The 22,488-nt window shown below is 47.4% G+C and overlaps 1 protein-coding gene across 4 annotated transcripts in view; it reads left to right on the top strand.

Annotated features, from left to right (window-relative positions):
* The window catches only part of LOC122552545 (protein-tyrosine kinase 2-beta-like), a 186,278-nt gene that overhangs the window by 147,207 nt on the left and 16,583 nt on the right, over positions 1–22,488 (top strand). For 3 of the 4 annotated variants that reach the window (XM_087991025.1, XM_087991024.1, XM_087991023.1), the window contains exons 20-26: positions 146–235; positions 3,383–3,587; positions 5,636–5,750; positions 11,117–11,188; positions 14,006–14,122; positions 16,734–16,883; positions 17,384–17,410. In XM_087991025.1, coding sequence (XP_087847151.1) covers positions 146–235; positions 3,383–3,587; positions 5,636–5,750; positions 11,117–11,188; positions 14,006–14,122; positions 16,734–16,883; positions 17,384–17,410 — 776 coding nt within the window. The remainder of the gene's footprint in view (positions 1–145; positions 236–3,382; positions 3,588–5,635; positions 5,751–11,116; positions 11,189–14,005; positions 14,123–16,733; positions 16,884–17,383; positions 17,411–22,488) is intronic. The other variant, XM_087991026.1, reaches the window with a different exon arrangement.

Here is a 22,488-nt window from a genome sequence, read left to right as displayed (position 1 = left end):
CTGCACTGATGTATGTTGTCCTAATAATGAGAACTGTTCCTGGAGAGTGTGTGGTGAAGAGCCTGGGCTCCTGTTTCTTGCTGTGGGAGTGTCTGGGGACAGCAGTCCATCGTCCTTCCTTCATGTTGTCTTGTTAATCCCACAGCATCAGTGACAAGGATGCCAATTAAGTGGATGGCCCCAGAATCCATTAACTTCCGGAGGTTTACCTCCTCGAGTGACGTGTGGATGTTCGGTAAGTGACAGAGAGAGTTCTGCCAAGTCCTGTCTGTCTGTCTGGCTGTCTCGGGGGTGGGGCCAGCTGTGGCATCGTGACCTCCGTCCTTTGCCCTGTCCAAAACCATATGGAGTGTCAGACATGGCAAATGATAAAGTGCCCCGTCTATTTGCTGAGGCAGCCACAGAGAGATGGAGCTCTACCCCAAGGGAACCCCCCCCCCCCCCCCCCCCCACCCCCCATTGTAATCTCAGGGTGCAGGCTGGAGAAGACATTCTTATCTTCCCCGTATCTCCCAAATCCCAACGGTGAAGAGTCAGGACAAGAGTCTCAGATTCCCAGGATTGCTCCAGATAGAGGCCATTCAGCCCACTGCGTGTGTGCCTGCTCTCCGGAGGAGCAGCTCACTCAATGCCACTCTCCCACTCTCTCCTTCATCTCCTTCCTTTCCAGATGACTCTCTGAATGTCTCGATTAAACCCGCCTTACCTACATTCCCAGGCCCAAACAACTCACTGCCTGAATATGTTTTTCATTACACTAACAAGCTCAGATATTTGTCTCGGATCCCTGAAGGGGGCAGGACAAGGTGTTAAGGTTGTAATGAAGGCAGATGGGACACTTGCCTTTACCTGTTGAGGCACAGACTGTAAGAGCAGGGAGGTGATGTTGGGGCAGGACAGGACATTGGTCAGGCCCCAGCTGGAGGACTGTGTGCAGTTCTGGTCCCCACACTACAGGAAGGATGGGGGGGTGCAGAGGAACTTCACCAGGATGGTCCCTGGGATGGAACATTTCAGCGATGAAGAGAGGTTGGATCAGTTAAGGCTGTTTTATTTAGAGTGCAGAATGCTGAGAGGGGACCTTCAGAGGGGTAGAAGATTATGAGGGGCATGGACAGGGTGGATGGAAAGCAGCAGTTCCCCTTATTTGAAGGGTCAATAACAAGGGGCTTAATTGTCAGGTGAAGGGCAGAGGTTGAAGAGTAGGGTTAAGGCAAAATCCTTTCACCCCCAAGATGTCAGTCTGCAATGCACTGCCTGGGAGGTTGGTTGAGGTGGGAAACCTCTCCATTTGTCGAAAGTACTTGGATGAGCAACTGGAACGTCACGATATTCAAGACTAGGCCAAGTGTTCCGGAAAGTGGGGCAAATGTTGATTTGTTGTCATTCTAGCAGCGCAGACCTGATCAGCCAAAGGGCCTCTTATGCCTTGTATGGTTCTGTGATGGTACAGAAAGAGGCCATTCGACCCATCTACTGGAATGCGGTCTCCCCACTGAGTGATTCAGTCAGTTCCTGTTCCCCGTTCTATCCCCCGTCTCCCAGTCAGTTTGTTCCTTTGGGATCTCTCTCTCTCGAAAGGATGGTTCTGTTTTTCCCTGCCCAGCGCACCACACTGCATAAAGAACATCACCCTCACTTCGCACAGCCCCTTGGCCCAGGAAGTGAATTCTGTTTCCCACCCCCCCCCCTGTCTGTGTAAGCAGAGGCTTTGCTCTGCCTACCTGCTCTTATCTACCTCCAGTCAGATCTCCTCTCAGCCTCCAACGAGAATAAATCCAGATTCCCAGCATGCCTTACCTCTCAGCAGGGAGTAGCAGGAGGCCATTCAGCTCCTTGAGCCCACTCCACCATTCAATAAGGTCATGGCTGCTTTAATTGGAATTTCCAATCCACATTCCTGTCTCCCTCGATAACCTTTCACCATCCCCACCCCACAGCCCCCTCTCCCCACAAACACCTTGCTTCACAAGAATCTATCCTCCTCTGGCCTGACAATGTTCCAACCGCTTCCTCCACTTCCTTTATCAACACCTTCAAGGAATCCCAGCCCTCCGAGAGAAGAGGTTTCACCCCCTTGTGGTTTTCAGTGGGTTTTAAACAGTCACCCCACAAACCAGAAACATCCACTCCATCTTCTGCCTTGTGAAAACTCCCCCAGGTCCTGAATGTTTCGTTCACCCCTTAAGGAACACCACCCTTCCCTACCTCCTCCACTGAAATATATCGCCATTCCTTCAGTGTTGCTGGGTCAGAATCCTGGAATTCCCTCCCTAAGGGCATTTGGGGTCAATCCACAGCACATGGACTGTAGCGGTTCAAGAAGGCAACTCACCCTCACCTTCTCAAGGAGCAACTAGGGATGAGGAATAAATGTTAGCACAGCCGGGCATGTCCAAGTCCCTGCCTCTGCACGGAGGTAGATTTTGGCAGTGTGCTCATGTTAGTAACCAAGGGGCCTAGCCTAATGCTCAAAAGACAAGGGTTCAATTCCCACGACAGCAGCTTGGAGAATATAAAGTTGGTGAATAAGCCTGGAATAGAAAGCTAGTTTCAGTAATAATGAACTTCATAATGATCATCATTGTCACAACACACCATCTGGTTCACCAATGTCCTTTAGGGAAGGAAACCTGCTATCCTTACTCAGTCTGCTCTACACGTGACTGCACACCCACAGCTGTCTGACTTGTATTCTCCCCCCCTCACCCCCGAAATGGCTGACTTGGTTACTCAGATCCAGACCAATCAGAGATGTGGGAGGGGGGAGGTGGAATTGGGGGAGTGACAATGAATATTGGCCTTGCCAGCCACCCCCATGCCCCTTAAAGAGTGAATCATGGGAAAAGGGATGCTGGGCGATGGTGTTCACTTGTGAAATTCAAACATTTAACCCAGACCCCCCCACCGATCCCCACCATCACCCCCAGCCCCTGGATCCCCACCACACCCCTCCCGGATCCTCCCACACACACCTCCCGATCCTCACCCACCCACCCCCAATTCTGACCCCCACCTGTTGATGGACGGCAGGTCACTACAAGGGCTGAGCTCAGAGGTTTTCTTGAATCAGTGTGTCACATCTTTCACGTTCCAGTCTTCTGTTCCCCCTGTCATCACCCCAACCCACCAAACCCCCCACCTCACCCAGTGTCTCCCCACTGTAGGCTGAATACCAGACCTGACTCTAACTCAACACCAACATCACCCACCACCTGCAACAACACCATTGGATCCAGCAACCCACCAGTTGGTGCCTGGGCCCTGCCCATTGTGCGGTTGGTTCCTGTTTCTCTGCGTCACTTCACTGCGACTTGGTGTCTGTTACTGTCCAGGGAGCGTGTGCCTGCACCTCACATTCTTCACTCCCCTTTCCCTCCAGGTGTCTGCATGTGGGAAATTCTCAGCTTTGGAAAGCAGCCCTTCTTCTGGCTGGAGAACCGGGATGTGATCGGAATTTTAGAGCGAGGAGATAGGCTTCCAAAACCAGAGCTGTGTCCGCCAACACTGTACACCCTGATGACCCGCTGCTGGACGTATGAACCCCGGGAAAGGCCGAGGTTCTCAGAGATAGTCTGTCAATTAAGGTACGAAGACTGTCCCGAAAATACAACCAACAACTGACACAGAGTAACGAATACACTCACCATCCAGCTATCAGAGAAGAGGGACAGTGTGAGGGAGCTGGATTAACATCAGTAACTGATACAGTCAGTAGCACAGGGCACTGGGGGGGAGAGGGGTTACTGAGTGACAGTGTGAGGGAGCTGGATTAACATCAGTATGGATACAGTCAGTAACACAGAGCGCTGGGGGGGAGAGGGGTTACTGAGTGACAGTGTGAGGGAGCTGGATTAACATCAGTAACTGATACAGTCAGTAACACAGAGCGCTGGGGGGGAGATGGGTTACTGAGTGACAGTGTGAGGGAGCTGGATTAACATCAGTAACTGATACAGTCAGTAACACAGAGCGCTGGGGGGGAGATGGGTTACTGAGTGACAGTGTGAGGGAGCTGGATTAACATCAGTAACTGATACAGTCAGTAACACAGGGCCCTGGGGGGGAGAGGGGTTACTGAGGGACAGTGTGAGGGAGCTGGATTAACATCAGTAACTGATACAGTCAGTAACACAGAGCGCTGGGGGGGAGAGGGGTTACTGAGTGACAGTGTGAGGGAGCTGGATTAACATCAGTAACTGATACAGTCAGTAACACAGAGCGCTGGGGGGGAGAGGGGTTACTGAGTGACAGTGTGAGGGAGCTGGATTAACATCAGTAACTGATACAGTCAGTAACACAGAGCGCTGGGGGGGAGATGGGTTACTGAGTGACAGTGTGAGGGAGCTGGATTAACATCAGTAACTGATACAGTCAGTAACACAGGGCGCTGGGGGGAGGGAGGGGTTATTGAGTGACAGTGTGAGGGAGCTGGATTAACATCAGTAACTGATACAGTCAGTAACACAGGGCACTGGGGGGAGAGGGGTTACTGAGGGACAGTGTGAGGGAGCTGGATTAACATCAGTAACTGATACAGTCAGTAACACAGGGCACTGGGGGGGAGAGGGGTTACTGAGTGACAGTGTGAGGGAGCTGGATTAACATCAGTAACTGATACAGTCAGTAACACAGGGCACTGGGGGGGAGAGGGGTTACTGAGTGACAGTGTGGGGGAGCTGGATTAACATCAGTAACTGATACAGTCAGTAACACAGGGCACTGGGGGGGAGAGGGGTTACTGAGTGACAGTGTGAGGGAGCTGGATTAACATCAGTAACTGATACAGTCAGTAACACAGGGCGCTGGGGGGAGGGAGTGGTTACTGAGTGACAGTGTGAGGGAGCTGGATTAACATCAGTAACTGATACAGTCAGTAACACAGGGCGCTGGGGGGAGGGAGGGGTTACTGAGTGACAGTGTGAGGGAGCTGGATTAACATCAGTAACTGATACAGTCAGTAACACAGGGCACTGGGGGGGAGAGGGGTTACTGAGTGACAGTGTGAGGGAGCTGGATTAACATCAGTAACTGATACAGTCAGTAACACAGAGCGCTGGGGGGGAGAGGGGTTACTGAGTGACAGTGTGAGGGAGCTGGATTAACATCAGTAGAGATACAGTCAGTAACACAGGGCCCTGGGGGGGAGAGGGGTTACTGAGTGACAGTGTGAGGGAGCTGGATTAACATCAGTAGAGATACAGTCAGTAACACAGGGCCCTGGGGGGGAGAGGGGTTACTGAGTGACAGTGTGAGGGAGCTGGATTAACATCAGTAGAGATACAGTCAGTAACACAGAGCGCTGGGGGGGAGAGGGGTTACTGAGTGACAGTGTGAGGGAGCTGGATTAACATCAGTAGAGATACAGTCAGTAACACAGAGCGCTGGGGGGGGGGGGTGGTACCTTGGTCAATGCTGCTGTTTGTGGTTATCAGGGAGATATGCATAGTGCAGGCACAAGATGATTCCCTGGAAGTTGAGCCATGATCCAGCCCAATGGGCCAGCAGGCTGTTGGGGCAGAATGGCCAGCTGCTGCCTGTGATATCCTCAGTAGCTGTGCCCAATGGGCATTGTGTCTATGAGTGGATTGTTGACCACTGTTCCTGTTCCTGCTCACACTCCTTCCTGTTACAGTGACATTCACCAAGTGGAAGTGGAACAGCAGAGGGAGCGGAGATATTGGACACAGCGCCGTGCCACTATCAGGATGCCCGATGGCCAGAACACTGTGAACGAGGCCCCGCCAAAGGTATCAGATTGAGACCATTACATCCGGCAGAGCACTGGAGAGAGAGTTTTTTTTTGACTGGATTCCCTAAAGCGTGGAAACAGGCTCTTCGGCCCAACAAGTCCACACTGACCCTCCGAAGAGACAATAGACAATAGGTGCAGGAGTAGGCCATTCAGCCCTTCGAGCCTGCACCACCATTCAATATGACCATGGCTGATCATCCTCAATCAGTATCCTGTTCCTGCCTTATTTCCATAACCCTTGATTCCACAATCCTTGAGAGCTCTATACAACTCTTTCTTAAATGAATCCAGAGACTGGGCCTCCACTGCCCTCTGGGGCAGAGCATTCCACACAGCCACCACTCTCTGGGTGAAGAAGTTTCTCCTCATCTCTGTCCTAAATGTTTTACCCTGTATTTTTAAGCTGTATCCTCTAGGTCGGCATTTAGGTAGTAATCTGCCTTCCTGTTCTTGCCACCAAAGTGGATAACCATACATTTATCCACATTAAACTGCATCTGCCATGCATCTGACCTCTCACCTAACCTGTCCAGGTCACCCTGTAATCTCCTAACATCTTCCTCACATTTCACCCAGCTTAATATCATCAGCAAATTTGCTAATGTTATCACTAATACCATCTTCTAGATCATTAATATATATTGTAAAAAGCTGTGGTCCCAGCACTGATCCCTGCGGTACCCCACTGGTCACTGCCTGCCATTCCGAAATGGAGCCGTTTATCACTACTCTTTGTTTCCTATCAGCCAACCAACTTTCAATCCAATCTAGTACTTTGCCCCCAATACCATGCGCCCTAATTTTGCTCACTAACCTCCTATGTGGGACTTTATCAAAAGCTTTCTGAAAGTCCAGGTACACTACATCTACTGGATCTCCCTCATCCATCTTCAGAGTTACATCCTCAAAAACGTTTCCAGAAGATTAGTCAAGCATGATTTCCTCTTCATAAATCCATGCTGACTCTGACCTATCCTATTACTACTATCCAGATGTGTCGAAACTTCATCCTTTATAATAGACTCCAGCATCTTTCCCACCACTGAGGTCAGACTAACTGGTCTATAATCTCCTGCTTTCTCTCTCCCACCTTTCTTAAAAAGTGGTACAACATTAGCCACCCTCCAATCCGCAGGAACTGATCCTGAATCTATCGAACTCTGGAAAATAATCACCAACGCATCCACGATTTCTCGAGCCACCTCCTTCAGTACCCTAGGTGTAGACCATCAGGCCCCGGGACTTATCAACCTTCAGACCTAACAGTCTCTCCAACACCAATTCCTGGCAAATATAAATTCCCTTAAGTTCAGATCCTTCAGCCACTGTTACCTCAGGGAGATTGCTTGTGTCTTCCCCAGTGAGCACAGATCTGAAATACCAATTCAATTCTTCTGCCATTTCTCTGTTCCCCGTAATATATTCCCCTGTTTCTGTCTTCAAGGGCCCAATTTTAGTCTTAACCATTTTTTTGCCTTTCACATACCTAAAAAAGCTTTTACTATCCTCCTTTATATTTTTGGTCAGTTTACCTCCATACCTCATTTTTTCTCTGCGTATTTCCTTCTTAGTAATCCTCTGTTGTTCTTTCAAAGCTTCCCAGTCCTCCATTTTCCCACTTATCTTTGCTATGTTATACTTTTTCTCTTTTAACTTTATATGTTTCTTAACTTCCCTCGTCAGCCATGGCCACCCATGCCTCCTCCTGGGATCTTTCTTCCTTTTTGGAATGAACTGATCCTGCATCTTCTGCATTATACACAGAAATATCTGCCATTGTTCCTCCACTGTCATCCCTGCTAAGGTATTGCACCATTGAACTTTGGCCAGCTCCTCCCTCATAGCTCCATAGTTCCCTTTATTCAACAGAAATATTGTCACTTCTGATTGTACCCTCTCCCTCTCAAATTGCAGATTGAAGCTTATTGTATTATGGTCACTACTTCCCAATGGCTCCTTCACTTTGAGGTCCCTGATCAATTCTGGTTCGTTGCACAATACTTTCTCTCTGGTAGGCTCCAGCACCAGCTGTTCTAAGAATCCATCTCGGTTGGCACTCCACAAAGTCTCTTTCTTGTGGCCCAATACCATCCTGATTCTCCCAGTCTACCTGCAAGTTAAAATCCCCCATAACAACTGTAGTAACATCTTTGGCACAGGCCAATTTCAGCTCCTGATTCAACTTACATCCGACGTCCAGATTACTGTTTGGGGGCCTGTAGATAACTCCCAAGAGGGTCTTTCAACACTGTGAATTTCTCAGCTCTATCCACACTGACTCGATATTTCCTGACTCTAGGTCCCCCCCGTGCAAGGGACTGATATCATCCCTTACCAACAAGGCCACCCCACCCCCTCTGCCCGTCAGTCTGTCCTTACGATAGCACGTGTAGCCTTGAATATTCATTTCCCAGGCCCTGTCCACTTGAAGCCACGTCTCCGTTATCCCCACAATATCGTATCTACCAATTTCCAAAAGAGCCTCAAGCTCATCCATCTTATGTCTAATGCTTCGTGCATTCATGTATAGTATTTTTAATTTGTTACTGCCCTCACCCTTCCCATCAACTCCTACTTCACTCAACCTTACACCATGATCCCTTTTTGAGTTTTCTGCTCCATTGATTCCATTGTCTTTCTTGACTTCCCTTGTTCTAACTTTCCCTCCAATTTCCTTCTTAAACATCCAGTTTGTCCCCTCCCCCCCGCTACTTAGTTTAAACGCAGCTGTGTTGCAGTAGCAAACCTGCCTGCCAGAATGCTGGTCCCCAACCTTTTAAGGTGCAAACCGTCTCTCTTGTAGAATTTATGCTTACCACAGAACATACCCCAGTGATACAAGAATTTAAATCCTTGCTTCCTGCACCAATTCCCCAGCCACAAGTTCAAGTCCATTATCTCCCTGTTCCTGGCCTCACCAGCCTGAGGAACTGGAAGCAAACCGGAGATAACCACCCTGGACGTCCTGCTTTTCAGCTTTGTTCCTAGGTCTCCGAAGTTCCGCTGTAGTATGTTCCTCCTCTTCTTCCCAGCGTCATTTGTGCCGACATGTACCACCACCTCTGGCCCTTCACCTTCGTCCTTGAGGATTTCCTGCACTCTGTCTGTGATATCTTTAACTCTGGCACCAGGAAGGCAACACACCATCCTTAAGTCCCACCTGCTGCCACAAAAACCCCGGTCAGTTCCTCTCACTATGGAGTCCCCTATTACCACGGCTCTGTGCGATGTCCGACTCTTCCGCTCTGCCTCCACGCCAACTTTTGATTGACAGACCTGGCCGCCTTGTGGACTGGCAGTGTCATCTGTCTCTACTGTTTCCAAAAGGTTCAACTTGTTCCTGACAGGTACTTCCCCCGGGGTCTCTTGCACGTGTCTCCTCTCTGCCTTCCTCATCGTCTGCTCTCTTCTGAAAGAGTAACCCACCCAGACCCATTCCCCTCTGACTAATGTTCCTAACACTACGGGCAACTTAGCATGGCCCATTCACCTAACCTATACATCTTTGGATTGTGGGAGGAAACCGGAGCACCCGGAGGAAACCCACGCAGACACAGGGAGAATGTGCAAACTCCACACAGTCAGTCATCCAAGGGTGGAATCGAACCTGGGACCCTGGTGCTATGAGGTAGCAATGCTAACCACTGAGCCACCATGCTGCCCATAAATGATCTAAAGATTACACTTAACTCACAATGGTTTGCAGTAACTTTGCTTTAAAAACAGAGTAACCCCTTCCACAGTCTCCTTGGTTTACAGCTGTGTGCTCTCCCAATTTGGCCCACATTCCTAAATCCACAAAATCAAATTCATGTGCCATTTATAATACAAGACCAAGCATTAAAAGATAACACTAGCTGATAAACTACATCCCGGTCTTTTATTCACCCAGACACTGTGTACAGACAGAGAATTGTCCCTCATTCCCATATCGACCTCTTGAGTCACCCAATGGGCATGAGCTCAATTTAGATTGTAAAATGTGAGACAACAAAGCAGGGATTATAACCTCCTTTCTGTTGTTTGGATTTGGATTAATTACTGTTGTGATGTGTAGCCAGTAACATCCGATCCTCACAGAGCCCTGTATCCCAATCACACAATCCCCACAGAGCCCTGTATCCCAATCACACAATCCCCACAGAGCCCTGTATCCCAATCACACAATCCCCACAGAGCCCTGTATTCCAATCACACAATCCCCACAGAGCCCTGTATCCCAATCACACAATCCCCACAGAGCCCTGTATTCTAATCTCACAATCCCCACAGAGCCCTGTATTCCAATCACACAATCCCCACAGAGCCCTGTATTCCAATCACACAATCCCCACAGAGCCCTGTATCCCAATCACACAATCCCCACAGAGCCCTGTATTCTAATCTCACAATCCCCACAGAGCCCTGTATCCCAATCACACAATCCCCACAGAGCCCTGTATTCCAATCACGCAATCCCCACAGAGCCGTGTATCCCAATCACACAATCCCCACAGAGCCTGTATCCCAATCACACAATCCCCACAGAGCCCTGAATCCCAATCACACAATCCCCACAGAGCCCTGAATCCCAATCACACAATCCCCACAGAGCCCTGTATCTCAATCACATAATCCCCACAGAGCCCTGAATCCCAATCACACAATCCCCATAGAGCCCTGAATCCCAATCACATAATCCCCACAGAGCCCTGAATCCCAATCACACAATCCCCATAGAGCCCTGAATCCCAATCACATAATCCCCACAGAGCCCTGAATCCCAATCACACAATCCCCACAGAGCCCTGTATCCCAATCACACAATCCCCACTGAGCCCTGAATCCCAATCACACAATCCCCACAGAGCCCTGTATTCTAATCTCACAATCCCCACAGAGCCCTGTATTCCAATCACACAATCCCCACAGAGCCCTGTATCCCAATCACACAATCCCCACAGAGCCCTGTATTCTAAACTCACAATCCCCACAGAGCCCTGTATTCCAATCACACAATCCCCACAGAGCCCTGTATCCCAATCACAGAATCCCCACAGAGCCCTGTATCCCAATCACACAATCCCCATAGACCCCATACAGAGGTGCACACACTCACCTCTTCATGCTGAACCTGAGGCTGCCTGACTGTGTTGGCTTGAGATCCAATATATTTCCATGACGATGAAGGTTTATTTTACAATGCTGACCATGTTGACATATAACCTGAAGTTGAATCCCTGGCCTTAATGATCACTTTAGTTTGAGTAAGGAGATTGTTGCTGTTCTTGTCCGGACTGGATTTTAGTTGAAAGGGACAGTCTCTGAGCTGTCGGTTTGCATATCTGACATTAATCCAGCTCTTATCACCCTCTGTTCCAGCCAGCAAGATCAAAGGTAGTTACTGGGAAGTCGCCTCCTTTTTCCTTTCTGAATCCGGGGCTCCATGTACAAGTAGGTACCAATGTGTCACAGTTAGTGTGAAACATAATGTGGAACAGCACCAGCTATAGCTCAGTGAGATTATTGTGTTCTGTATTGCAGGGAGGTAAGGCTGGGGAGGGTGTATTTTATATTGGTCCCAGCAGACAGCCATTTGGTCGTGTATTCGCATGCCTTGAGCTGATGGTCCCACACCTTTAACCCAGGGTGTGGGAGTCAACATTCTTTCAATTTGTTCACAGAATATGCGCATCACTGTCTGGGCCAGCATTTATTGCCCATCCCTAATTACCCAGAGGGGAGCTAAGAGTCACCCACATTGCTGTGGGTCTGAAGTCAGGTGTAGGCCAGACTGAGTTAGGACGGCAGTTTTCCTTCCCTAAAGGACATTAGTGAACCAGATGGGTTTTTGCCTGACAATGGTTTCATGGTCAGTATTAGACTCTTAATTCCAAATTGTTATTGAGTTTAAAATCCACCATCTACCCATGGTAGGATTACAACTCAGGTCCCCAGAACATTAGCTGTGTCGCTGGGCTAATAGTTCAGTGGTAATACCACTGGTACATCATCATCTCCCCATGTGACGGTGAGTTAAGATTGAAAGTGCGTGTGTCTGTGTGTGAATATGAGTGTGAGAGTTTGACAGTAAGTGTATGTATGAAAGAGCGTGTGTGGCTGGCAGTCAGTGAGTGTGAGTGGGTGTGTGAAAGTGTGTGTGAGTGTGTGTATGAACGTGAGACTGAGTGAGTGCATGAGTCAGTGCATGAATTAGTGAGATTGAGAGATGTGTAAGGAAGTGGACACGAGTGTGTGTGGGAGTGTGTGAATGATATAAGTGTGAGAGAGCTGGTGAGTTTGAAACTGTGTAAACGTGTGTGTGTGTGTGTGTTGTGTGTGTTGTGTGTGTGTGTATGAATGAATGAATGGATTTGTGAGTAATATGATCCAAATCCGGATCTAGCAAAAACAAATCCCAGAATCAACCAGAGCAGAATTGTGTGAAAAAGGCTGAGTTTAAAGCAGTCTATGTGAAGGAGAATGATAGCAGTGGGAGAAGGGGAAGGGCCTGTGATTTCAGGCTGCCGGCTGGAAACTGACTATGAAAGGCTTTTTAGGAGGGAAATGGTGAGGTGGTCCTGATGATAAGAGATGGGATCAGTATCAAAGGACACTGTTGGGGCTGGTTTATACATCACAAAACATAGAGATAACATGAGGTATGGTATAACTCAAAACTCAGGAGCTTAGAGATCCATGCACCAAGGGCCATGTTATAATCAATCTATATCTGATGAGAACCACTCTTGTGGAGGAAGAATTCCTGACTGCTGATTGTTTTCTGATTCAATATGTTGAGGAACTAACGCACTGGGTATTTTAACTAGGTAACTAGGCAAAAATAATGACTGCAGATGCCAGAACCTGATGAAGGGCTTTTGCCCGAAACGTCGATTTTCCTGCTCCTCGGATGCTGCCTGAACTGCTGTGCTTTCCCAGCACTGCTCTAATCCAGAAACTGGGTATTTTAAATCTAGTCTTGTGCAATGACAAAGAACTAATTAATAATCTTGCTGCGAAGAAATCTTTCAGGAACAGTGACCATAGAATGAGAGAATTTTCCATAAAGTTTGTAACAATTTGGTTAAATCAGAGTTAGGGTCTTCAATGTAAACCAGGGTAATAGTGAAAGTATGAGGAGGTAGTTTGTTATGATGAATTGGAAATGTACATTAAACAGCTTTATGGTGGATATACAATGGTTAACATTTAAATAATTACTAATTGATTTTCAAGTAAAAACATACATTCCTTCAGTCAAAGATGTCCAACAAGAACAATGAGAAAGCCATTTGTAACAAAGAAAATTAAAGATAGCAATAAGTTAAAGAAAGAGGCTTATAAAGTTGCCAAAAATGTTGTAAACCTGAGGACTGGGAGAGCTTTAAGTTTCAAAGAAGACCAAGAAATGGATAAAGAAAGCAAGTATAGAATCTGAATATAAAATAGCAAGAAACATAAAAGCACAAGGGAATGTCAGGCATTGGTTCCAGTACGAAAGAGAGGGTTCTCCAAAGTAAGAAGCTCAATTTTGTGGAACTATTAGAGAAAGACCTTTCCTTTAATCACTCTTGGGACATAGGCATTGCTGTCTGGGCCAGTATTTACTACCTGCCCCTAGTTGCCCCTTGAGAAGGTGGGGGTGAGCTGCTGCCTTGAACCACTGCAGTCCATGTGCTGTAGGTAGACCCACAATGGCCTGAGGGAGGGAATTCCAGGATTTTGACCCAGTGACAGTGAAGGAACTTGGGTGAAAGAACGTAGACAGGTGAGTGAGTAGTTGATAATATAATGACAGTCCCGAGCTTGTTCAGGATTTACAAGGAGGAGGGCTTTGCCAGGTTTTGAACCATGGGAGAGAGATTATCGCAGAAGGCAAGGATCAGCCTCACATGACTGAAAGAGGTAGTTTTGGAGATTTCCTGATCATGGTGTGATTGGAGCAGCCACCTCCTCTCCTGGTGAAAGTTTCTTTGGAGATCAGCTGGACAGCTCTTTGTCCTTACCGTCTGTCCAACACTCCATGAGTTTATCCAGAGGCAGTCTGCACTGTTGGTCATGTTTTAATGTGTGTGCTTGTTTAGTCTTTGCTTTCAGGTGCTCTGTTCGATGATGCTGCAGCTACATGATGTCCCATTGATGCTTAGAGCTCTGATACCTCCCAGTTTCAGAAGCTGGTCACTGCTGGCTTGCCCTGTGCCATGTGCTTTGCCTGTCTGATGTCTTGCTGACCGCTGTATTTTCTGTATGTCTGTCTGACATGCCCAGGTTCCTGAGTCTCTGTGTGTCAGCTCACCACATATCCCCTGCTCTCCAAGTGAAGAAGCCCCTGGTGATTCCACCAAAACCTCCCCTCAGAAGCAGTTCCGGCGTCTCAGTGTCCGGGTAAGAGCACCCTGCTTGTGTTTAACAATGCTTTGTTCATCTTCCTCTGTCCAAAGCTGAGTCTTGTTCAGACTTGGTGGGGAGAGAGTGTCAATGTTGCTGTGTGAACTGACTTGCAATTATAACCAGGGCACATCCTGTAGCATCCCAAAGTCAATGAAATGCAGTCACTTTAAAAGCAGTGTAGGAAATACAGTGGCTATCATCTGCACAGCAAGATCCCACAATCACTAGGGTGATCACAGTCTGTGCTGGTGGTGTTCATTAGAGATAATTGTTGGCCCCTCTCGCATTGTCACGGGATCTTGCTGATTGTGCTGGGACAGCAGATAGTCTCAGTGTCATGTCTGCTCTGAGCTGGATGTACCTCTGACAGTGCAGCATCCCTTCAGTGTCAGCCTGGGAGCCAGGAGTGGATGGTTTCTGAACATCAGGAGGAGGAAAGGGCTAAACATTAACATTAGCAGTCAGATTTCATTCAAAGAGGACTTCAAACATACAATGACTAATCACTTTAAGCATCAAAGTGCTCTCAGACCAGAATCATATCGATCATGATCTGACTGAATGTGGAGCAGGATCAAAGGAGCTGAGTGGACTCCCTCTATTTCTTACATTCTAATCAAACCTATCGCAGGCTGCAGGTGTCCCTCAGCGAGGAACACCTAGTTCTGACTCCGAACATTCTAGATTTGAGTCCCAGGCACAGACTTACACTTCAGAGAAATCACAAGCTCATTTCGCATTGACCTCCAGATGACGCAGGATTTGTAACAATGTCAGGGCCAACGGGAGATGGGATTTCAGCCAAAATCTGCTTTGTCACTCGTATCAACAACGACAACACTGTCCACCACCAAGAGCTGAACATCCTGCAATCCAGTTCCCTGACAGGTCAACACACAAGCCAGACCTGGGGAATCATCTTCTGACTGAATCCTCGCTAGAGATTCCGAACTCAGCAGAAACCATTCCACAACTAGCTCCCTGGATTTCCAAAGGAGGAATCTTTGATATGTATCAAAAATGTCGGAATTACAGCTTTCCAAACATAACGCACATCAGTATAACAGAATATTCATATTTGTTAGATGTAAATTTTATAATATACCAGACGCCTGTGTGTCCGGTCCTGGGGTTTGTGGGTTGTGTCAGGGATCCTTACACAGTGAGGGATGTCAATAAGATGGAACTATCTGAAAGATGAGCTTTGGGATTCTGCAGCGATCAGACTGGGAGGTAGACCAGGGTCCCATCCCCCATGATGGGAGATTTGGAATGGGAATCACTGCAGCAAAGGAGGGAATACAATGGACTGAGCATGCTCCATACAATGTGGGCTGGACAGGGGGAATTGACACTGAGAGACCACGGGGTAAAATCCATATAAACTACAAACACCACTGCTTTCCAGGGGAGTGTTGAAAACAATCTTCCTTCCCGAGGAACAAGCTGCTCAGACCAATACCTAAAATATTCAAGACCCCTATCTTCAACTTATTCCTTTTTGCAAGTTTTCAGGATTAACATCTCACCAGCTCGCATCCAGTTTGGTAAATATCCTCCATAGAAACGTTGGAAGAGTCTGGAGATTAGTTTGTGATGTTGACACATCTGAGGCAGGAACAGAGATGTCCTTTAATATGTGATTAGGTTTTAACACCAGGCTCTGTATCTGCCTTTCCCTGGCTGGCTGGGTCAAAACGAAGGCAGATGCTGATTGATTTCTACACTGGGGATTCAGACTGAGGGTCCAGATGCTGTTGACTTTGATTTGGGGGGGGTCAGGTCATTTGGTGATCCAGGCAATGTGGGGCTAAGACTAAGCAGTGTGACATCAAATGGACAAGGATGAGGTGGGTTCACACTGAGTGGTTAATCCAGCATCGCCCACCCAGCAAACATCCAGACGGACCCTCATTCGGGCCCAGTAACTATCTTCAAGGCTGATCGTGGAGCAGACTCAAGGGGCTGAATGGCCTTTATTGCTCCTATGTTTTATGGTCTAACAGGCCACTGAGTCAGGAGAGGCATTAGGTGTAAATGCTGATGTACTGGGATGGAGGGGCTGTCTAGAATAAAGGGTCAAAATTTCTGGATACTGGATAGGGATATTTTGGATTGAGGAGCAATGTCTTCACTCAGACGAACTTTTGTGGGAACTTTCTCCCACAAAAGGCTGTGGGCACACCACGTCATTGACTATGTTTAAGAAAGGGATATATTTTTGGACATAAATGCTAAAACCATTGAAGGTCATGAGGTAATTGTGGGGGTATGACGGACAATCAAATTTGATGGTATTCAATGGCAGTGAGGGTATGTGAAACTGGCCGGGGGTAATTGGCAGGGGAGAACTGAAGGTACTTTACTCTTAGTCTCTGTGTTGAGGGGCTGAGGCTGTAGCATGTGGAAAGGTTTTATTGCTGGTCCTTGATCAGCAGTGCACCATCCTGTCCATGAATCCATTCTGAATCAGTCTCACTCCTTCTCACATGGAGAACATGTAACTCTGTGGGGGGACCTTAATGAGACACAACAAACTCAACTGAAAATGTTTGGCTGTTGGCTGTTTGTTGCATGACCCTGAGCAGGTTCCTGCGTCTTACAGGAATCTGATCTTATTGGTGAGATCAACATTAAAGAGGAGGCTCAAAAACTGCGGGAAATTGAACAAGCCAAACTTCAGGAGCGGATCAGACAACAGCAACGAGAGATGCTAGAGGATAAAAAATGGCTGGAGAAAGAGGAGAAGCTTCTGGTAAGTCACATTCTTTTTAATGTCGCGATGAGGGGGATATCGCGATGAGGGGATATCATGATAGGATTTCTCTTGAAGCAGATTTCATTACGTTGAAAGCTATTACCTTATGAGGAGGCGGTGAATTGAATATTTCTGCCGGAATGTTTCAGTAAAACCGGGTTTTTTTAAATGTAGTTCTGGGTTAGCTGGGTGTTCTGTATGGCTGGTTTGCAGTGCAGAGTGATACCATCAGTGTGGGTTCAAACCCCACACCAGCTGAGGTTACCATGAAGGACTCTCCTTCCCAACCTCTCCCCTTATCTGAGGCATGGTGACCTTCAGGTTAAACCCCACCAGTTGTCTGTCTGTCTCTCTTATGAGAGGGGAGCCCTATGGCCCTCTGGGACCATGGCAATTTCACTGTTAGTCTTTATAGTTCAGACCGATGATTTTGTGATTATATTTATGATTGATTCAGATAATTTATGGTCATTTTCATTTTTTCCTTTCTCCCCAAGGCTCCAAATGATAACAAGTCACAAAATGTAAGTTTTAGTATAATGAATAGTTGATTTGCAAAATCCACGCCATATTGTTCTTCTGTGTTCTTTGTTGTTTATTTATGTTTTGATGTGGTTAGAGGTGGTAACTCTGAGTGATGACATTGACTGGATAGTTCATGTTGCTGTGCAGATCACCAGGGCAAGTAAACCCTTAATCTACAGGTCAACCATTCAAGTTCCTCTTGTTTTACTTAATGGAATTAAAAATAAAGAACACAAGTACCTTTATAAACCCACCTGGCATCAGGAGTAACATTTAATGTTTAACAGGCTGTGAGTTGGGGACCGCACTGATTAGGCAGTGTTAGACACTGTGAAGTCTTAACTGGTTAGTGCTGTGAACCGAGCACTCTGTTTCCATGCTGTATGCCTCTATGACTGTTGAATACTGACCACTCAGTATTTTACCCTTTTCTAGTGAGTTCCTGTGTATTGGGAGTGATCTAAATGATATGAGTCAAGACTCAGAGAGACCTGAACAGGAAGGCAATGGAATCGTTAGTAGCAGGTCATTATTGAAACTGCTGTTAAGATTTTATGATGATTCAGCATATTTTATTAACGTTTTTCCTGATGTTACTCTCAAGTGGGTTTAGAGCATTTAAAAAGAATAGGGAGGGGGGAAAAGAGGAGGGGGTGTAGCACCGCTAATCAGAGAGGGTATCACAGCTACAGAAGCTTCCATTGTCGAGGAGGGTCTGCCTACCGAATCGGTATGGGTGGAAATTAGGAACAGCAAGGGAGCAGTCACCTCGTTAGGGGTTTACTACAGGCCCTCTAATAGCAGCAGGGAGATTGAAGAAAGCATAGGTCAGCAGATTTTGGAAAAGTGTGGACGTAGTAGAGTTGTTGTAATGGGTGACTTTAACTTTCCCAATATTGGTTGGAACCTCCTTCGAGCAGATGGTTTGGAAGGAGCTGTTTTTGTAAGGTGTGTTCAGGAGGGTTTCCTAACTCAGTACGTTGACAGGGCCGACGAGGGGAGAGGCCATTTTGAATTTGGTGCTCGGCAATGAGCCAGGGCAGGTGTCAGATTTTGTGGTGGGAGAGCATTTTGGTGATAGTGACCACAACTGCCTCACATTCTACATAGCTGTGGAGAAGGAGAGAAGCAGGCACAATGGGAGGATATTTAATTGGGGAAAAGGAAACTATGATGCTATCAGATGTGAGTTGAGAAGCATGGACTGGGAGCAATTGTTCCATGCAAAGGGCACTATAGACATGTGGAGACTGTTTAAGGAACAGTTGCTGCGAGTGATGCACAAATGTGTACCTCTGAGACAGGCAAGAAGGGATAAGATAAAGGAACCTTGGATGATGAGAGCGGTGGAGCTTCTCATCAAAAGAAAGAAGGTAGCTTACAGAAGGTGGAGGAAGCTAGGGTCTTGCTCAGCTCTAGAGGATTATAGGCAGGTGATGAAGGCGCTCAAAAATGGTCTGAGGAGAGCCAGGAGGGAGCACGAGAAAGGCTTGGCAGGAAGGATTAGGGAGAACACAAAGGCATTTTACACGTTTGTGAGGAATAAGAGAATGATTAAAGAAAGAGTAGGGCCGATCAGGGATAGCATAGAGAACTTGTGTAGAGAGTCTGAGGAGGTAGGGGAAGCCCTAAATGGGTGTTTTGCTTCTGTCTTTAATAAAAAAAAGGACCTTGTAGTGAATGAAACCATTGAGGAGCAGGTGTGCATGCTGGAACAGATAGAGATAGAGGAAGCTGATGGGCTGAAACTTTTGACAAACATTAAGATTGACAAGTCGCCAGAACCGGGCCAGATTTGTCCTCAGCTGCTTTAGGAAACGAGAAATGCGATTGCTTCGCCACTTGTGAAGATCTTTGCATCCGCGCTCTCCACTGGAGTCGTACCTGAGGACTGGAGAGAGGCAAATGTAATTCCTCTCTTCAAGAAAGGAAATAGGGAAATCCCTGGCAATTACAGACCAGTCAGTCTCACGTCTGTCGTCTGCAAGGTGTTGGAAAGGATTCTGAGGGATAGGATTTATGACCATCTGAAAAAGCATGGCTTGATTAAATGCAGTCAACACGGCTTTGTGAGGGGCAGGTCATGCCTCACAAACCTTATTGAGTTCCTTGAGGATGTTACTGGACAGGTTGATGAGGGCCGAGCGGTGGATGTGGTGTATATGGACTTCAGCAAGGCATTTGATAAGGTTCCCCATGGTAGGCTCATTCAGAAGGTCAGGAGGAATGGGATACAGGGAAATTTAGCTGTCTGGATACAGAATTGGCTGGTCAACAGAAGACAGTGAGTGGTAGTGGAAGGAAAGTATTCTGCCTGGAAGTCAGTGGTGAGTGATGTTCCACAGGGCTCTGTCCTTGGGCCTCTACTCTTTGTAAATTTTAATAATGACTTGGATGATGAGATTGAAGGATGGGTTAACAATTTTGCAGACGACACAAAGTTTGGAGGTGTCGTTGACAGTATAGAGGACTGTTGTAGGCTGCAGTAGGACATTGACAGGATGCAGAGATGGGCTGAGAGGTGGCAGATGGAGTTCAACCTGGACAAATGTGAAGTGATGCATTTTGGAAGGTCGAACTTGAAAATTGAGTACAGGATTAAAGACAGGATTCTTGGCAGTGTGGAGGAACAGTGAGATCTTGGTGTACAGGCACATAGATCCCTTAAAATTGCCACCTAAGTGGACAGGGTTGTTAAGAAAGCATATGGTGTTTTGGCTTTCATTAATAGGGGGATTGAGTTTAAGAGCCGTGAGACCTTGTTGCAGCTCTATAAAACTTTGGTTAGACTGCACTTGAAATACTGCGTCCAGTTCTGGTCGCCCTATTATAGGAAAGATGTGGATGCTTTGGAGAGGGTTCAGAGGAGGTTTACCAGGATGTTGCCTGGACTGGAGGGCTTATTTTATGAAGAGAGGTTGACTGAGCTCGGACTTTTTTCATTGGAGAAAAGGAGGAGGAAAGGGGACCTAATTAAGGTGTACAAGATAATGAGAGGCATAGACAGAGTTGATAGCCAGAGACTTTTTCCCAGGGCAGAAATTGTTAACACAAGGGGTCATAGTTTTAAGCGGTTTGGCAGAAAGTATAGAGGGGATGTCAGAGGCGGGTTCTTTACGCAGAGTTGTGAGAGCATGGAATGCGTTGCCAGCAGCAGTTGTGGAAGCGAGGTCATTGGGGACACTTAAGAGACTACTGGACATGCATATGGTCACAGAAATTTGAGGGTTTGTACATTAGGTTTATCTTACATGATTATCAATGGTCGGCACAACCTTGTGGGCTGAAGGGCCTGTTCTGTGCTGTACTGTTCTATGTTCTATGTATAAGTGACTATTTTGATGATTTAGTTTTTGTAAAAATTAAAACCAATAATTGCCAGTGATAGGTCTTAATTCTGAATGCAGTGCTCCATGACAGTATGGGTAAGAGTGACCTCAGCACAGTCCTTGTGGAGACAATGTCCCACCTTCACATTGAGAATACCCTCCATTATGGTGTGTGGCACTATTACCGTGCTAAATGGGACAGACTTTGAACAGATCTAGCAACTCAAGATTGGGCATCCATGAGGTGCTGTGGGCCATCAACAGCAGCAGGACTGTGCTCCAGTACAATCTGTAACCTCATGGCCCGGCATATCCCCCACTCAACCATTACCATCAAACCAGGGGATCAGCACTGGTTTAATGGACAGTGCAGGAGGGCATGCCAGGAGCAGCACCAGGCAGACCTGAAAGATGAAATGCCAACCTAGTGAAGTGACCAAACTGTGGAAGCATCAAGTAATGGACAGAGCTAAGCAATCCCGTAGCCAACGGATCAGATCTAAACTCTGCAGTCCTGCTACATCCAGTCAGGAGTGGTAGTGGACAATTAATCACTCACTGGAGGAGGAGGCTCCACAAATATCCCCATCCTCAATGATGGAGGAGCCCAGCACATCAGGGCAACAGATAAGGCTGCAGCTTTCACAGCAATCTTCAGCCAGAAATGCCAAGTGGTTGATCGATCTCGGCCTCCTCCAGTGGTTCCCCAGCCTCACAGATACCAGGCTCCAGCCAATTCATTTCACTCCACGTGATATCAAGAAATGGTTGGAGTGTGGCTCCAACAACACTGAAGAAGCTTGACACCATCCAGGACAAAGCAGCCATTTGATTGGCACCACATCCACAAACATCCACTCTGTCCAACCCCACCGCCCCCCCCCCCCCCCCCCCCGACACTCAGTAACAGCAGTGTGTACTATCTACAAGATGCACTGCAGAAATTCACCAAAGATCCTCAGACAGCACCTTCCAAACACATGACCACTTCCATCTAGAAGGACAAAGGCAGCAGACACATGGCAACACCACCCCCTGCATGTTCCCCTCCGGGCCACTCCCCATTCCGACTTGGAAATATATCACCATTCCTTCAGTGTCACTGGGCCAAAATCCTGGAATTCCCTCCCTCAGGGCATTCCCTCCCTGTGGGTCAACCCACAGCACATGGACTGCAGCGGGTCAAGAAGGCAGCTCACCCCCACCTTCTCAAGGGGCAACTAGGGACAGGGCAATAAATACTGGGCCCAGTCAGCGACATTCCATGAATGAATTTTTAAAAAAATTTGCAATCAGATTGAAACATGAACTGTGTTTCACTCTCACAGAGACGCTGCTGACTTTCCCTGGTTTTGCAAAACACAGTTCATGTTTCAATCTGAATGCAAATTTTTTTTAAAATTCATGCCAGGCAGCAGCAGGAGGTAGAGACATTGGTGTTTTAGGTATAACGAAATTTCAGGACTGAAGAAGGGTTATATTTGAAACGTTGATTTCTCCACCTCCTGATGCCTGCCTTACTGTGTTCCCTCTCTCTCCTGATGCTGCCTGCCTTGCTGTGTCCCTCTCCCTCCTGATGCTGCCTGCCTTGCTGTGTTCCTCTCCCTCCTGATGCTGCCTGCCTTGCTGTGTTCCCTCTCCCTCCTGATGCTGCCTGCCTTGCTGTGTCCCTCTCCCTCCTGATGCTGCCTGCCTTGCTGTGTTCCCTCTCCCTCCTGATGCTGCCTGCCTTGCTGTGTCCCCCTCCC

The sequence above is a fragment of the Chiloscyllium plagiosum genome, unplaced genomic scaffold (assembly GCF_037043375.1).
Source record: "Chiloscyllium plagiosum isolate Xiang-an unplaced genomic scaffold, Cpla_swu_hap1 HiC_scaffold_10, whole genome shotgun sequence".
Classification (NCBI taxonomy): domain Eukaryota; kingdom Metazoa; phylum Chordata; class Chondrichthyes; order Orectolobiformes; family Hemiscylliidae; genus Chiloscyllium; species Chiloscyllium plagiosum.
The sequence above is the reverse complement of the archived record's forward strand: the minus strand, read 5'-3'. Positions and strand labels throughout refer to the sequence as shown.